At 32.0% G+C, this 18,837-nt stretch overlaps 3 protein-coding genes across 6 annotated transcripts; all 3 read right to left on the reverse strand.

The window, feature by feature from the left end:
• Nucleotides 1-2,434: 2,434 nt before the first annotated feature.
• On the reverse strand, nucleotides 2,435-6,459 carry LOC111687107 (serine/threonine-protein kinase rio2). The gene is made up of 6 exons (XM_023449522.2): nucleotides 6,311-6,459; nucleotides 6,107-6,248; nucleotides 5,661-6,039; nucleotides 5,404-5,595; nucleotides 3,382-3,553; nucleotides 2,435-3,312 (listed from the first exon to the last, which is right to left on the reverse strand). The coding sequence occupies exons 1-6, from the start codon at nucleotides 6,374-6,376 to the stop codon at nucleotides 2,596-2,598; spliced, it is 1,668 nt and encodes a 555-aa protein (XP_023305290.2). The 5' UTR covers nucleotides 6,377-6,459; the 3' UTR covers nucleotides 2,435-2,595.
• Nucleotides 6,460-8,887: 2,428 nt separating this feature from the next.
• Nucleotides 8,888-13,650, reverse strand: LOC111687105. Of its 4 annotated transcripts, none has more exons than XM_046949874.1 (5): nucleotides 13,489-13,650; nucleotides 11,592-13,428; nucleotides 10,440-11,483; nucleotides 10,259-10,375; nucleotides 8,888-9,066 (listed from the first exon to the last, which is right to left on the reverse strand). In XM_046949874.1, the coding sequence occupies exons 1-4, from the start codon at nucleotides 13,522-13,524 to the stop codon at nucleotides 10,365-10,367; spliced, it is 2,928 nt and encodes a 975-aa protein (XP_046805830.1). In that variant the 5' UTR covers nucleotides 13,525-13,650; the 3' UTR covers nucleotides 8,888-9,066; nucleotides 10,259-10,364. The 4 variants fall into 4 exon arrangements, with proteins under 4 accessions (XP_046805830.1, XP_023305289.2, XP_046805829.1 ...); XM_023449521.2 differs by having other exon boundaries at nucleotides 10,440-11,486; XM_046949873.1 differs by having other exon boundaries at nucleotides 10,440-11,522.
• Nucleotides 13,651-14,277: 627 nt separating this feature from the next.
• On the reverse strand, nucleotides 14,278-17,109 carry LOC111687111. Its single transcript, XM_046949234.1, has 2 exons — nucleotides 16,931-17,109; nucleotides 14,278-15,236 (listed from the first exon to the last, which is right to left on the reverse strand). Exons 1-2 carry the CDS (start codon nucleotides 16,985-16,987, stop codon nucleotides 14,496-14,498), a joined length of 798 nt encoding a protein of 265 aa, XP_046805190.1. The 5' UTR covers nucleotides 16,988-17,109; the 3' UTR covers nucleotides 14,278-14,495.
• Between the last annotated feature and the right edge of the window lie 1,728 nt (nucleotides 17,110-18,837).

An 18,837-nucleotide genomic window follows, 5' to 3' on the forward strand; every position in this document is an offset into this window, starting at 1 on the left:
TTTTATAATTAATGATAAGACTAGAGATCTACACGTACATTTATATATCTAAAAGAGATTAGTAGATAGCAAATATCATAATAGGGTGTATAATAGGTCATCGCATTCAAAATTGCATTTTGCACGGGGCGAACTGAATAATTCATTCATATCATCATTTTGTTTTGTGTAATAAAACAGATTTATTTAAATTCTAATTTTATATATAAATATTTTTATTACGATTATTTTAATTTGTTATAACATACACAGTACACCATTTCAGTGTGGTTTCCACGAAATTTGTTCGTGATTCAATGTTAGTTACATTTTGTATTACAGTGTCATTCACCCAGCAAAAATATGGTAATGTCTTGTACTTACCTAACCACTTAAAGTTTAATAACTATATATTACTAACTATTACTATTACCAATTTCTTTAGGAATAATAACAATTACCTACCCATTACTCTTCCGCTATTACATAAAACAGTTGGATGAAAGAACTGCTTTATTATCTATTCGCTATTTGTGTGCAAGCATGATAAGTGCATGATTCCAATGTCAGCACTGTGTTAGTACACTTCGACTTGATTATTCCTATTTAAACTAGTTTGGCGCACTAATAAAGGAGTCTTTCGGATATCAACTCTAGATAGATTTGTTAAATCGTGTAGAAATTGCTTCCTAGCAGTTTCAGTCTATGATCTGTTAGGTGGGAAAGATTACAATCACTGGCTTTCTGAGCTCCACACCTTTAGACTCTCTTGATGTAAATATCAAATGCATTTCTGCTAAAACTGCTTTACCACTTTAACATTCGAACACAGTAAAACGTGATCGCATTGGTCATAACACCATGCTACAAAAGATAGGCAGGCCATGTATAATGGACTATATGTCATTTACACTGAACTTTAATAGGTTATTCAATTGGGCCGCGACGACGTGATCTCAAAAAAAGGAAGGAGCACAGGATCGGGAATCTTCTTCGAAAAACTAAATTTTCTAATGCTCTTCGATTACCCGACATCTGTACTTCAAGCAGAGATATATGCCATCTATACATCCGCGAGAAAAATAAAAAATTCGACTATACATACATATATACTTGAACATTCTTGCATCAGCCAATGCTCTTAAGTCCAATATTATTAAGTCGAAATGTCTTCTCAATTGTATTCATTGGCACAACTGACTCAACATCACGTGGAGTTGATATGAGTTTCAGAAGCCTACCTTTTCACATGATGACTTTTATTAGGAATACCGGCTGTTTTTCAAGCAACAAGTAGTAGGTAAAGAGGAAAACCATACTCTAAACATAAGAGAATGGCAATTGTAAGGGTATTTCAATGGACCATAAGGTCTCTGAGTATATTGCAACTCACGTAACTTAACGTAGAATAGGTACACAAGAAATAAGTGATACGCTCTTCTTCCTTCTCAACCTGACAGCTCCTGCAGAGTCATTTATAAGTAATGATTAGTCATCTTGGATGCAGCCCGTGGGGTCAGTGGCCAGTTACCAGTCATGTTATGCTTTTGCAGATAAAGTGCGACGTGACTGCTCTTTCGTCAGTCAGAAGCCAACATTCGCAAGAGAGTCCTAAATAATATTACCAGGTTTTTTGTTGATTACCAGGAATCAAAAACAGTCCTATTATGAAAAGCTTTGCCATCTCATTTAGATATCTGTAAACACCACTTAGTGCTATCTAACTATCGGTATATTTTCGGTTGTCTGTGTCAATTTTCTGCACAACAGATCAGCCTGACAAAAAAACTCTGGGACCTTAAAGAAAACATCCATTCCAGTATGTAGAAGTGACCACCTACACCATAGTTTGTTTTTGAGGCAATGTTATCGCCACTTGGATCCAAAAAGGTGCCGTTGCGTTACCATGATATTAACACTTTACTAATTGTCCTTATGGAAGAGAGCTATATTATATCAGCTTTTTGGTCATACAGATGAAGGTATTGATCCTTGCCAGACACTCATTTGACTGGCAGCTTTTGTCTACAATACAAACAATTCCTGTCATAAATCGACAGAATCGGAGCAATGACATAGAAAATGGTCTCCTGGTACAAAAATCATTGTATGAACAAGTTTTAGCCTCTTCGCATAGATGCTCAGTGTGCTATTATAACCGCAATAAGGTTCCTGAAATTTGATATTGACAGGTTTATATATCTTTCCCGGGGTTACTTCCTGACAATTGAAAGTGGTGAAGTCGACTGACTAGGTCGTATGCCACAAACCGATTGTGTTGAATCTAATTGCAGTGTTGAGGGCAACTTCAACTTCTGGTGCGAATGGCCCGTATATATTTTTATGTAAGGATCTAGGAACTCCTTACTTGGTAATGAAAGCTTTTGCTGGGCAAAAGAGGTGTATTTTTACAAAACTATAATTCGTATTCAAATTTATTTATGTCATTGTTAACTTCTGTTAGAAAAAATGTATTTAATTTTGTTAAGTGTAAAAACAAAATTCATTTTGTTAAGAAAAAAGAAGAATTACAATAAAAATTACTACAAATACATTATACAAAAGAATTAATTCACATTTAATTCTCGTTTTAAATAATAGGCTTAAATTAAATATTTAAAATTCCCAACCGGAATATTCCTTAACAACATCCTTATTCTCTTTACGATGACGATGCACAGCACTCGCCTCTCCCTTGGCTACACAACGTTTACGCATATCAATTCTTTCCTTTTTATCCATATTACGTTTGATACGATCTGTTATGACGGAAGGAGCAATTGTGCTAGCCGTTGTTGAATAAGAACGTTGAGAACGAGCATCGTTTAATAGTTTTTCAACCATTTTCAAACGATACATACGAGAATTTGGATCAACATTTGCCAATTCCGGAACATTATCAGTTTCCAAATCATTAGAACTTATTGACTGGGCATCAGAGTCATCTTGATTCGCTTTATTTGAAGAAGTTTCATCTTTATCTTCAGTTGCGAGTAAAGTTTCTTTGATATTTAATTGATTTTCTGGAGTTTTTGTATTCTCTTCTTCGGCTATTAGTTTAGGTTGTATATCTTCAGGTTTAGGTGTATCTACGGGTATTTCTACTTCAGGTCCTATCTTAATATTACCCAAATATTGTGAACATGATTCGATATAACGTCTTATAGAATCATCACCACCTTTGGCAGATTTTAATTCACTGAATTTAATTTCATTTTCTAATTGTTGACGATACTCATTAATATCATCGTTCGTAGATTCAACTAATTCTGGAACATCATTGTCATCGTTGATTTCTTCTTCTTCATCGGACTCTTCAATCATACCATATTCCTGAAAAAGTTAAATAATTAAATTTCCTTAATAGATGAAGATTACAGAATTTTATTATAAAATATATACCTTAAGCAAATCATTTTCCATTTCTTTAGTAAAACCATAACCTGTACAATGTACTTCAGTATCTAAATTATCATCTCGAACGATATCTGAGAATTTAGGATATTCTGCACTTTCGTAATTATATTTACGACGAAATAGTTCTCGCACACATTGAACATCACGATCGAAGAAACTAAAAAGGAAATGGAAAGTTTAGTAATTTGAGAAAATTTAAAATAACAAACATAATAATTAAATGGAGACTAATGCAAGGCAACAATATGGAAAGCTGTGCTGCATAAATAATGCAGGATGGATTACGGCGTTTTACGTTTGTAGAAAGGCTATTGGCCCGAACTGGGGTATTAAACTAGAAAATGTGCATTGTTTGCAATGCTGAACTGGCTTTCTGTAGATCTCCTTGCTAAACAACTGGCTATAAGTACTGCACCCAGATTAAGAATGACAAATACATGGTTCTTTGGATCCAGAGGTCATGCAAAGATTGTAGATCTTCCAAATGTACAACATGTTTCTGACTACTGTTTTCAGGAACCATGCATTACGAAAAAAAACTTTCGGTACAGTATAATTGCTGAGCATAATGAACTTTAGCATGTAAGTGTTGCAATCACGCACAAATTGTGCAGTAGAAAAAAGGTCCTCAAAGCGCCAGCCGGCATAGATAAAGAAACCTTGTTGGCTACGAAGGTCCTCCCAGTCAAGAAACATAATGACATGTTGACCAAACAGTTACTCCTGGGATGTCATAATAGAAGTCATAACAATTTTAACATCACAGTTGTAAACTCCTCCAACTCAGTCCTCGTATTCGGCAGCTTTGAACGACATTCATAGAGATGCCATAAATTCCACGGTCGTAGGATACCGCATGAATGTCGTACTTGGAGGTCGCCCAACGCCCATAACAGACACAGAAGAAAACCTGCCGCGGAAAATAAGAGTAGTTCTGGCACAACTAGATGGAGATGGAGCAACATGCTCAATGCCTACTATTCACGTATAGAACGTGCCGTCCCCACGAATGCCCTGCATGTGATCAAGGCCCTCATGACAAGCACCACATATTCAACTGCTCAGCCAACCCTACTTCCCTATATCCAATGAATTTACGTATGCGTCCAGTTGAAGTAGCCCAAGACATTGATGTAGAACCTCCCAACAAGATTTTTGTATAGTTTTAGCTGTTACAACAAGAACAAAAACAACATGTAAGTGTTGGCCGTGGAATCTCCATTGAAAAATTTGGAATGAAAATCTCTTTCAGACTCAATGATGAAATCACTATCTTACAAGCGGAAATTCAATAGATTCAATTATAAGGAACAATCTTCCAGCGGTAAGCACTTCATCATATGGATAACAGGCCACTGTTGACACGGAAGAAAACCTGCCGCGGAAAACAAGAGTAGTTCTGGCACAACTAGATGGAGATGGAGCAACATGCTCAATGCCTACTGTTCACGTATAGAACGTGCCGTCCCCAACGAATGCCGTGCATGTAGTCAAGTCCCTCATGACACCCACCACATATTCAACTGCTCAGCCAACCCTACTTCCCTCTGTTCAATGAATTTATGGATGCGTCCAGTTGAAGTAGCCCAATTTTTAGGCCTAGACATTGATTTAGAACCTCCCAACAAGATTTTTGTATAGTTTTAGCTGTTACAACAAGAACAAAAACAACATGTAAGTGTTGGCCGTGGAATCTCCATTGAAAAATTTGAAATGAAAATCTCTTTCAGACTCAATAATGAAATCACTATCTTACAAGCGAAAATTCAATAGATTCAATTATAAGGAACAATCTTCCAGCGGTAAGCACTTCATCATATGGATAACAGGCCACTGGTGAATAATTTATAATAAAGCAGCGAATGAACTTAATATAATGGGAAGAAAACTTTCGCAAGTTAATGTGACCACTGAAAATGCCTACAATAACTTATCCAAAATACCCTTCAGAATGAATACCTTCGAGTATGTGCACCATTAATTTCATAATGACATATATATACTTACTATTCAGCATTTTCATGGGATGTTGACATCATTTGTGGGAAATCGATCAATACAGGTTTGCCATCATCTGCTAACATTAAATTGAATTCATTGAAATCACCATGTATAACACCAGAATTGCCCAAACGTACAATTAAATTCATTAGATCATCATATACTTGGTCGGGATCTCTGAGCTCATGGATTTGTGTCCTGAAATAAAAAAACAACAAATCAATATAATTGTTTTTCAAGTAAAATATATATCATTTACTTACATCGGCCAACCATTAACCAATTCCATCAAAACACAATGACGATTAAAATCAATAGGTTTTGGTACGGGGAAACCTCTATCGTACAAAGCCGACATATAGGCAAATTCTCTAGTAGCCGAAATTCTAGACAAATATAACCAAGAAGCTTTATGTCTGCGACCATGATAATCACGTTTAGACTTAATGTTACGGAAACAAGTACGACCCAAACGATGTAATTTCAAACAGATGGGTGTGCCCTCTTCATCAGCCACCACATAAATATTGGATTCCTTACCAACACCAATTTGATTGCCAAATGAGGAAACTGAACCGCGCAAAGTTAAGGATTTCAAAGCCAAGTAATCATAGCCGGTGTTGGTTAGACGATAGCCATCAACTGTTGAAAGACATTAAACATTTCTAAAAAGTTTTCTCCATAAAATTGTTTAGACATTCAAACTTACACTTTTTGCCTCTTTCATAGGTCAACAATTTGTGTTTGCACAATTCCTTTAACAGCTTGTGTACACCACCAGACTTAAGATTAGCTATAGAGGCTACCAATGGTCCGGGTACCAGCTCATGATTTTTCATACCCATTTCAACCTGAAAATATATGAAGGTCTGTTACTGGTCTGTTTATTTTAGCACCAAAAACGTTCTCTTACCGCAGTTAAAACACGAAAATCTTCTCGTGTTAAATAACGTAAGACGGTAACATTTAATTTACCCATTTTTTATGTTTATTTTAAGGAAAATTTTACGATTTTTTTTAATAAATTTTCGTTTTGTATTTACTTTTAACACGTGTGGCAGTTTATTCTTCACTGAATAAAATCAAACAAATGAAATGTCAAAACAACAGCTGTATGTAGGGTTTCTCTTCATATCGACTTTTGCATAATCGCACATTCAAAAAAGTTGACTTTGTAGAAAAAGTCAAAAGAGTCGAATAAAATCTGATAAAAATGCGCCATGTTTCAAATTTCCATCATTCACTACCATTTGCAAACTTGAGTAAAATTTATATATATATTTATATTTGAAAACTTGAGCAAAATTTTTTTATATTAAGTTCATTAATTTACGAGAAAGTGTCTGCAAGCAAAAATCTCTCGTAAATAATGTACATGTTTGTGTGTTGAACGCCATAAAACTTGCTCAGTCTTTTAGGGTTCTATGGTTGAAACGAAAAGTCGACTTTTCAACATTTTGCATTTTATGAAAAGTCGACTTTCGACTTTTTGCATTTAGTTAAAAGTCGATTTTTCATCTTTCTTCATTTAATTAAAAGTCGATATTTCGACTTTTAATATTTTATAAATAGTCGACTTTCCGACTTTTCGACTTTTATTTACAAAGTCGACTTTTCTACTTTTTTTTTCGACAGCAGAATGTTTTGAAGACAGCAATTGTATGAAGAGTGCGCCATCTGCTGGACAGTAGTGTATTAAATTATTTGAATGGTATGTTGCGGATACAGGGTGTGTATAATACTATTAAAAATTTAAATTTAGTTAGTTAGTTAGTTAGTTAGTTAGTTAGTTAGTTAGTTAGTTAGTTAGTTAGTTAGTTAGTTAGTTAGTTAGTTAGTTAGTTAGTTAGTTAGTTAGTTAGTTAGTTAGTTAGTAAGTTAGTTAGTTAGTTAGTTACCTAGTTAGCATAGTATATAGTCTAGTCTATACTCCAGTTTGGTCTTCAGATTAGAGCCCTTATTTCAATATTCCTTCATTAACACACTAACATAAAAACCTCTCTTTTAAATAAAATCTTGTTAAACATTACTGTTCACCATTATTTTATTACCAACTCCTCGTCGTTATATGTTTCCCATTTTCAGCATTTTCTTTAGTAAGTCGCGCATTCATATTGACTTACTCTTTTCTTCTTACACACATTTATAAGCTTTTGACATTTCTCTTATTACTCAGATACATACTAAATTTAGTTTTCGCGAAATTTTCATACGGTTCGGTTGGTTAGATGAAGTGTCTTAGTTTTTAGCTTAGTTTATAAAGAAATTAATAAAGAATAGTTAAATATTTTTACATAAAACTATAATAAAAACATTGTTTTATAGTTGTGTGCAAAAATTTCCTTAAAATTCGAAAGGTAAATATAAGAAAAAAGTGTCGGAATGTTGTTAGAAATTTTAAAACTGTTCACCGGGCCGTTCGTTGCGTTTATACAAAGAGTGTAAAAGTGTTAGTGAGAAATGTTATGAAAAAGAAAGCTTAAAAAAGCAGAGCAAATAAAAGTAAGAAGAGAAAAAGCTTTTAGGAAATAAAAGAGGAAATATTAAAAAAAGGAAATGAGTTAAGCTGTTTATATTGTTAAGTTACTGTAAAGGCAGATATTTTCTTTTATGTTAAATTGAAAAGTCAAAAAAAGTGTAAAGTCCCATAAAAAATGGAAATAAAATGAGCAAATAAAAAGAATGAGTAGTTGATAAGTGTTTTAAGAAGATTTAGATTTGTTAAACATTAGAGAAAAAGCTGTAAAAAAAAGAAAATAGTTGATCATTTGCAACGGAAATGGAAGTTATTACGAATGTAAGTAACATTTATTAACAGAATATTAAAACTGAATGTTTACAGATGTATTCAAAGAGTTAATGGTTTTTGACTTTGCTAAATATGTATACATATTGACAAGTTGTGTTTGGCGGTTAAAAAATTGTATGTTTATTAGAAGAAATTTGATTTTACTTAAAATTGTTTTAAATATGTATTGTAATTTTATATGAACATAACTTTTTTCAGAATTTTGCAAATATTGAAATCCTATTACTAAAAACAATATAGAATTTTTATTTTTCCGCGGATGTTTGAAAATGTTCATGCAAAATCTCGATATTAATAGAAAAAGAATTCAAATTTACATATTTTTGAAAAATTTTATGAAAATGATTTTTGTGGTTTTTCGTGTCTATCATGATGATAGTAGGCTCAAAACATGGTTATAGTTAAAACTTCAAATATTTGTTGTTGTTAATTATTGTTTTCATAAAACGTTAAAAATTTGTTTATTTTAAACTGTAATGATAAATATCATAATCGAAAAAACATTTGTCCAATTCACAATCGATATCGTGTCTTTTTAAATCAAATATTTTGAAAGAAAAGCAATAAATAAAAAAATATGACTTACTACGATACAATCATACAACACCGATTGTGAATTGGAGAATTGCATTTTTAAGAAGAAAATATCTTGATGAATAATAAAATTTTTTTCAAAAGAAATGTTTTTTAATGTAAAAATATATATTTAAATATTATTTTTCTTAAATTTATTTTAAACACATAAAATTTTCCAAAATTTTCCATTTTTTTAATGTTTTATTATACTTGTAGTAAAATTGTTTGTTGGTTTAAATTTAAGGTCCCCTTCTCCATAAAATCTATGTTTTTTTTTTAGAAATCTGGAAATACAAAAGAAGAAATCATACTTTTATTTTAAGTCAAAAAAGTTAACAGAAGATATTATATATAGTCTAGAAGTTGCCATAATAATATTATTTTTTTTTATACAGATCTACTAAATATACCCATTGTGCTTCGCTAAAAAATATAATTTAGAAACCCCTTAACAATTGTTTATATTAACTTTTGTTGTATTTAATTCATTTACATATTTATGATTGTAGTATCACGCCCCTATTACGGTTCGGTCAACTTCCCCCAAATGTTTACATGTATACGAATAGTTAATGCATAATGTGGCGAATTTTTAACTTTAACAGTTTCCCAGATATTCAAATCTTAGGATTACAGCTCTAAGAGTTTCCTACATAAACTAATTTTGATATTTAATTCATAGGGAAGGTCAAGCTTCCATTGCAAGTACCCCGATTTGTTCTACAAATATCTAGAGTTTCCCCAAAATACGATTATTTGTATTTAATAAATATTGAAGGTACCACGTCCACAATTGCTAGTCTGCACATTTTTTCATATTTAAATAGATAACAAAGACGTCCATGTAAAATTTCAGATATGCGAACTATTGCCATGTCCCTATTGTGGATCCAAAAAGATTTGGCGGCTCTAGGTGTTATATTTTTCACATGTTCTTTGTATGGGGAGCGATACGTCCACAGTATCTATACACTCCCAAAGTTAATATAATTATACATCAATGATACATTATATATGATTGTTTCCGTAATCGTTTGGATTGTAAGTTTTTACGATAAGTCGTTGCCGTACAAACATTTTAATGTATTTTGTTGTTTATCTAATGACTTCTGACTAAAACCTTCAGAACCGACAAGTACGGGAACAATTTTCTAACACAAAGTTTAAGGGACCAGCTTCGGTGGTCCCTTAAATTTGTCCTTCAGAAAGGACAAATACATTCCTTGTTTAAATTCTATCATAATTTAAAGAAACTTGAAAGCAGGAATAACATTTGCCATAAATAGTACATTTTTATCCGATATCGTTTAGCGATCGTTTATATAGAGACTAATATGTATGTGATCTATCCTTCAGTCTAGTCTATTCTATAAAGTAGTATATTGCCTAGTTTATATTGAATATGATATAGAATATGAATAGAATCAAAATAAGTTTTTAAATAATGTTAAAGCAATATCCAAACCAAGTTCTTACCTTGTTTTGATCATAAAATCTGATACATCTTTGAGTGTATGACTATTCTTTGAATTTCCGTTAAAATATTCAAATTTCTAACAGATTACTTTTAAGTTAAATTGGATTATTTTTTACCTTGAATAACAATTAAAACAATTAGAAAAAACATTACAATGAAATTTAAATATCGAAAACTAACCATTACGTTTATTGTTATCGGTATCCTTAAGGAAGGCATATTTTCTACAATCTGTCTTACGGGCATCTTTACAAAATTGTTGACAATCCATATCATAGGTGGGATAACATTTTCGTAAACCATCTTTAGGATGGGGATTATAAGCGGGTTTGCGTTTAGGCGGTACTTTAGTCTCTACAGATTTACATTGACTGGCCCGGCCAAGATCATCGGTATTTTTCTTATTACCATCACGTTTTGAGCTATAATAACGCTTAAAATTAAAATTGACCCAATTTCTGTTCTTTATGGAGGGCATGGCTGAGAAATTTGAGAAGGTACGCATAATTAAGTTATTGTTCTCTAGTGCTGAAGTACTAAAACATTTTTTATTTTGTTCACATTTAGGTTTAGTTTCCTTTTTAGGTTTTCCACAACCTTTTTTCTTGGAATTTGATGTTTTTTGACATTTGGATTTAGTGTCCTTTTTTGGTTTACAAGGACTTGTGGGTTTTTTCTTGCAAGGGTCTTCCTTTTTGCTGCCACATGGACTCTTTGCTGAGTCTTTTTTCTTCTTACAAGGATCATCTTTACTCTTCTTGCAAGGATCTTCCTTTTTGTAGCTACATGGCGAGTCTTTTTTCTTCTTGCAAGGATCATCTTTTTGTTTTTTACAAGGATCATCTTTAGTTTTCTTGCAGGGATCATCCTTTTTGCTGCCACATGGAGAGTTATTTTTCTTCTTGCAGGGATCTTCTTTAGGTTTTTTACATGGGTCTTCATTTTTCTTTTTACACGGATCATCTTTTTGTTTTTTACAAGGATCTTCCTTTCGACTACCACATGGGCTTGATTTTCTCGTCTTGCAAGGATCTTCCTTCTTGCTGCCACATGGATTGTTATTTTGTTTCTTGCATGGATCATCTTTTTTATTATTCCCTCCACATATATCTTTCATTTTGCAGGGATCCTTCTTTATGTTATATTTTTCACAGGGATCTTCCTTCTTGCCACCATCACCAGAAGAATCTGCCTTTTTCTTGGCACCACCACAAGGAGAGCCACCTTCTTTGCAAGGATCTTTATTACATTTTGGTTTATACTCTGTGTGGTCATCCAAGCAGGGATTTTTTTGTTTCTTATCCTTGGATTTACCACAAGAATCAGACTTACCTTTATTGGTACTTGGTTTTTTGTCACACTTCAAGGATCCATCACTGGCATTAGCTTTTTTGCAAGGACTTTCTTTAGGCTTTATACAGGAATCCTCTTTTTTGCATTTGGGAGAAACGCAACCAGTAGGTATTTTATTTCTATTCCTTTTCATTTCTTCACCCTTTAAACGATTTAATTTCTCCATCTCATTTTTACAGGGATTCGGACTTTCCGAAGGTTTACAGGGATCGTCTTTTTTACAACTACTTGTCATTTGTTTAACATTGTCAGGAGATTTCATTGTAGATTTCATTTCCACATTTGTTGAATGATTTGTAGCCTTTTTGCAAGGACTTTTACGGAATTTGGTGCAACTATCTTCCTTTTTACATTTGGGAGACTCACAACCGGTAGGCATTTTATTTCTTTTCTTTTTCATTTCCTCCTCCTTTAGACGATTTAATTTTTCCAATTCGTCTTTACAGGGATTGGGACATTCGGGCGGTTTACAAGGATCATCTTTTTTGCAGCCATTACTTGCTTGCATTTTAGGTTTCGCCGGCGGTGAACAAGGGCTTGAAATTTTAGTGGCAGTTTGTTGTAAATTAGGATCACTGCATCCTTTAATGTTTACAACTTGAGGTCGATTAGATAATGAATTTTGTGGTAATTTTTTGCTTAGAGCTGTACACTCTGCTAAAGCGGCCCTACGTTTCTCAGCCTCGATTAATGCCTTGTTATAGGCATCACAACTCATTAACAATTCCTTGGTGCCAAACAATTTCGAAAGATAGGGAAAATCATAATTTGGATTACATTTCGAAGAAACACTACTACTAGAGGCTTTACGAAGTATGTTTAATGTGGGAATTTTTTGCGGATTACTTTTAGCTAAAATAGCTAACATCTGAGAATCTTGACCTTTATCATCAGTCAGAGTTTTTTGTTTCGGGAGAGTTATTGTCCTAGTAGAGTATGACTTCTTAGAAAAGGATATGGGAATGGTAATATTTGTTAAAGTAGCAATTTGATTTTCTGGAAAAGGTATTTTGGCATTCCATGATATGTCCTTTAAATTCAATTTAGAAGCATCTATTTTCATAACACATATAGGATTAAGTGGCTCAGAGAGGTCTATATCATTTATTATATTACCCCCACGGATCTTTGAAGGCACCGATAACAGATTGAGACCTTTGATTCTTTCACCAATTATATTGTCATCAACAAACATTTGCATCGAATGTAAACAACATTGCTGTAAAGATCTCTCTATAGCTGCAGCTAAATGATCCAAATTATCAAAATTTTCGCATGCGAGATTTTCCAAAGAAGTATTAATAACTTGTTTTTCTTTTAAATTTACTTCTTTTTTTGGGTCTTTAGTCAAATCTTTTGTTTCTTCTTTATTTCGAATAGCCCTTGATTTTGTTGCCGTATTTTCTTTGGTTTTTTGATAACCGGGAACATCTTTTAATGCTTGACTGAAAGCCTCAATTTGTTGCAAATTTTTAGGTTTTGAAAATATAGACGTTATAGTACTTCTCATAGAGTGTTCATCTGCATCGTGCCAATTTAAAGGTATCAGTAATACTTTCGATGAATTATTACTACGAGGATTTAAATCTATCAGAGCAATTGGTAGAATTGAACCGGTATTATTTTCGGGAAACGTATTGAAAAAATCATTTTTAACATATCCTCTATTTGTTATATCCGATTTATTTGTTACATAAAATCTTCTCATTGCCAAATTGCTCCATAATAGTTGTTGATCATGTGTTTGCCTTTGCTGAACTTGTACCAGAGAGGTATAACGTCGTACATTGGTGTTGCATGACAGTCGCGCTGTAAGCTTTAAAATAATGATATGGCTTTTAAGACTGAAGTGGAAATTTTTTAAATAAAAACTTACTTTAATAGATGGTGAAATTTTAGCAATAATCCGCATTTTTATACATGTATTATAAATTTATCACTAATAATTTAGTAAAATATATTAAAATAAAATTAAATATTATTATTTTTTTTTTAATTTTTCCAATTTTACACAATTAATTTAATTTTTGATTACTAAATTTTTTTATTTTTTCTGACAATTAAAAAAATGATTGCTATTTTTTGTGGAGACATTTTTTAGAAGTTAAATTGTTGGAGATATTTCAGAACTGAACCGGAATTGAACTAGAACTGAACTAGAACTGAACTAGAACTGAACTAGAACTGAACTAGAACTGAACTAGAACTGAACTAGAACTGAACTAGAACTGAACTAGAACTGAACTAGAACTGAACTAGAACTGAACTAGAACTGAACTAGAACTGAACTAGAACTGAACTAGAACTGAACTAGAACTGAACTAGAACTGAACTAGAACTGAACTAGAACTGAAATATAACTGAACTAGAACTGAACTAGAACTGAAATAGAACTAAACTGGAACTGAACTAGAACGGAACTAGAACTATAACTGAACTAGAACTGATTTAGTACCAAATTAGATCTGCACTGATCTATAATTGGTCTAAAGCTTTTTCAGGAAATACGAATGTGCTGTAGGCCAAAAAAGAAAACCAATAAAAATCTGTGTGCAATATTAATACCTAAAATCGAATACGGTTCGCATATAATTCATTCTAATTTAAAAAAATGGCTTTTAAAATTTATTTGGATATGTCTAAAAAATAGATTCTTTGGTAAAAAAATCTCAATGAATTTTATACTGATATTATAAATTTTATTCGTTTCTTATTTACTTTATAATATTTATAATTTTATCGAATAGCAACACTTAAAAATTAAAATAACATTTTAAAATGGTTAATCACAGTTTTAAAGTACTCCCGAATTCCAAGGAGCCCTTTAAATTTAACATGAATATGAATCAAAATTTTCAAATATTATGTTTTTCCTTTTGAAAATTAAGAACTACTTGATGAACTTGACGCAGAACTAGCACTTGCCGAACTGGCAGCAAATACTTGTCTTATATTTGATAGAAAACCCCATACTTTACTGCCTATAGAACCTAAAACTTCTAAAAATTTCAGATCGGAACTTTCATTTATCATTTCACGTTCTTCCTCAGTCTCTATGGCCATTGAAGTATTTTGCTCGGGCATAGGTTGCATTTCACTCAATAGAGTACGATGACGTTGTACATGTTCCGTGTGATTAAGATGACCATCACGTACACTATTCACTAAGTGACGAACGGACTCCAAAACGGGTATACTTTGTTTAGAACGTTGCCACATGGTCTCATTTTTAGGAGACTCATGTTGTTCATTATCTCCAAAACCATTATCCAGAGTGTTCATTTGATCATTCATTAAATCATCACTCGTCGAGCTATAGGAAATTTCATTATCTTTTACACTCTCTTTATAATTGCCATTTTTGGGTACGACATTTTCCAATTGATCTAAGTTTGTTTCGAAATTCTCAACGAAACGTCCAAAAAGTTGCTGTAAAGCACCACGCATTTCAGGATAATCTTTGGAGGTTAAATTTGAACGAAAATTCTCAAAATCAAATTCATCAAATTCCGAAACCTTTTTCTGCTGTTCCTTTTGAATTTTACGTTGATGTACATAGCTGACAATGTGAGTGGTGGCATCAGTTGAAGTGGCTGGATAGGATACGCACTGCAATGTTAGATTCTGAAATGCAATAAAGACGAAAATAAACAAACAAATTAATCAAATACATGTTTTGTTTATTTCAAAGTGTGCAATTTTCCTGTTGAAATAAAATTTAAAATTCTATAATGGTTTCTATTAAAATTCTATACGTAATAGCAAACAAACAATAAAATGCATTTTGTAGCTTTTTTATTGGAAAAATATCCCAGCTAAAAGTTAGCTACGGAATACAGATGTCTACTTTTTAGCCATAATTTACAAATTTAATGGACTTTTATTATTTAAGATTGACAAATTGCATTTCCGTTTAAAATCAAAATTGGCATTAATTACTGCTTGATTTTTTTTCTATTTGTAAATAAATTAGAACATTTGTGCTGTTTTACATGTTTGATGAGAAATTTAAATTTCAGCGAACTCATTGGGGTGGGCTAATTCGGTTTACCCTGCACATTGCCTATTGAAAACGGTTAAAAAATATACAAATATGTTTCCGAAATATTACTTAAATATACTCAAACATGAGAACTGAACTGAATTACTCAAACATGAGAACTGAACTGAATTAGAACTGAACTAGAACTAAGCTAAACTAGACCTAAGCTAAAATAGAACTGAGCTAACTAGAACTGAACTAAACTAGAACTAGACTAGAACTGAACTTGAACGGAACTAAACTAGAACTGAACTAAACTAGAACTGAACTAAACCAGAACTGAACTAAACTAGAACTAGAACTAAACGACAACTGAACTAGAACTAGAACTAAACTACAACTGAACTGGAATTGAACTAGAACTTAACTAGAACTAAACTAGAACTTAACTAGAACTGAACTAGAACTGAACTAGAACTGAACTAGAACTGAACTAGAACTGAACTAGAACTGAACTAGAACTGAACTAGAACTGAACTAGAACTGAATTAGAACAGAACTAGAACTGAACTAAAACTGAACTAGAAATGAACCAGAACTGAACTAGAACTGAACTAGAACTGAACTAGAACTGAACTAGAACTGAACTAGAACTGAACTAGAACTGAACTAGAACTGAAATAGACCTGAACTAGAACTAAACTAGAACTGAACTAGAACTGAACTAGAACTGAACTAGAACTGAACTAGAACTGAACTAGAACTGAACTAGAACTGAACTAGAACTGAACTAGAACTGAACTAGAACTGAACTAGAACTGAACTAGAACTGAACTAGAACTGAACTAGAACTGAACTAGTAGTGAAATAGAACTGAACTAGAACTGAACTAGAACTGAACTAGAACTGAACTAGAACTGAACTAGAACTGAACTCGAGCTGAACAAGAACTGAACTAGAACTGATCTAGAATTGAACTAGAACTGAACTAGAAAAAATCGAAAAGGTTCATATATTAGTATCTAATTCAGAAATCCGTTATAGATCCTTTCATATCGGAAAATAATAAAAAATATTGTTTATTTCAAAAATTCAACTTCTTATTTTTAAAATTACATAATACCCCATTGTAATTAGGTTCTAGAATGATTCTGAATGTCAAGTGATATTGTACTCTTTTTAATAAAAATTATTTTGTAAACACTTGTTAAATTTAAATCCTTGAAATAACATTTTTTACACATTTTTTAAAAATATTTATAATATTTTTGTCATTATTATTAATTTTTTTTAGACATTTTTTAAACAATTATGTATTTTCATTCACGGCACTTACGTTTAACACTAACAACAACGACAAGCACCAAATTATTCTTAACATGTTAAAGGTCATTTAATAAACATTGAAACGAACCAAAGCAAAAATTAAATATTGAATTTAAACAAAAATATTTAATTTTTTTCTTTTGTCTATATTATTTTCAAAATGAACCGTTCAAACCAAATTACAAATTAAAACTGACCGGTAGGTAAGCTAATAAAATCAAATTTGTAAGAATGAACACAAAATGATAAAAATTGATGTGATATTAAAATTCAAAACGCGTACTTTTACATATGAGTACTTTGTGTGGACTGTGTATGTACATTATTATATTGACGAATTAAAATTTTTAACAATTAAACGAAAAATAAAACATTATTATTATTATTGTTTTTATTAATTTTGCAGATAAAACAAAACAAAAACACGTAGAATTCCACTATAAAATTTATTTATTTAATAGACAATGCATTCTTAACAAATTTGGCAAAATTGGAAGCTATTTGATGAATACGAGGGTGACTAATGCGAAGTCTGTAGTTAATGGGAGGAAAATGTGGTTGACATAGTAATTTAGGAAATAATTTTTTCCAGAAATAGTTTTTAACAATGTTTTTAATTACTCAACTAATAATAAGAAGTATAATTCAAACCGGGTTGGAAGAGGTTTATGCATTTCTCTCCAACTGGAACACAGTGGAAATAATTTTCCATATTTATTCCCTACACCACTATTTTGGTGAGGGTATTTCACGTTTGTGCTGATGTTTGTAACATACAAAAATATTGGTCCAATACCCACCTTAAAGTATACCGATCGATTCAGAATCATTTTTTGTGTCGATTAAGACATGACCGTCCGTCTGTCCGTCAGGCTGGCTGTCCATGTAAACCTTGTGCGCCAGGTACAGGCCGCAATTTTCAAGATAATTTGATGAAATTTGGACCAAACATGTATTTTGGCACAGGGACAATGGTTGAAATCGGTCCCTTAATTCACCTAGCCCCCATACAACCGTACCTCCCGATTTGAACTTTTTATGCCATAATTACGTCAAATATTCTATTATCTCTCTAAAAATTGCCAAAAATAAGTTTTATATAAGTATAAATCACACTGCAGATTTTCGTAAGGATTGGCCCTTATTTGACCCTAGCCCCCATACAAACCCCACTTCAAAAAATGTCTTAAACGTCTATAATTGACTTGTGACCATTTGTATCGCAATGAAACTCAACAAAATTAACTGTTATTTAAAAATATATTCTTTTCCCAAATTTACCGAGGATCGGCCCATATTTGAACTATATAAAGACTCATTTGAAATTTTTGCTTAATATTTGCTTAAATATTTTGGAATTATGGTAATATTCAACATAAAAAATTCTTTATAAGAAATAACATTTTTTAAAATATACTCATGGTGTAGGTCGGCCATGCCCGACTATACTTTCCTACTTGTTTTTTTATCAAAAATAACTCCCAATTCAACTAAGAAGTCGAAAAAAACTTGGATCCATAATTAAAAGTTAAAGAACGAGAGAATTGTTGGAAAAAATAACTAGACTTTTTGCATTTAAGAAAAAGTAGATTTTTAAACTTTTCGGCTATTTGTTGTACCTTTTCGACTGTTTTCAAGTTTTACCGACTATATTAGAGTTTTTGACTTTTTTTTCAAAATTTTTGTCCTGGGGTCAATATACATTTTATGGCTTTTCGACTATTTCCGACTTTTTGACTATTTTCGACTTCATTTTACTTTTCGACTTTTTTCGACTATTTTCTACTTTTTGACTTTTTCGACTTTTGACTTTTCAACTCTTTCCGACTTTTCGACTTTTCGACGTTTTTTCAACATTTATTTACAAAGTCGTCTTTTTTCATAGACGAAGTCCAGTTATAGACTTTTAAGGAACAA

This window comes from Lucilia cuprina, chromosome 4 (genome assembly GCF_022045245.1).
Source record: "Lucilia cuprina isolate Lc7/37 chromosome 4, ASM2204524v1, whole genome shotgun sequence".
Lineage (NCBI taxonomy): Eukaryota > Metazoa > Arthropoda > Insecta > Diptera > Calliphoridae > Lucilia > Lucilia cuprina.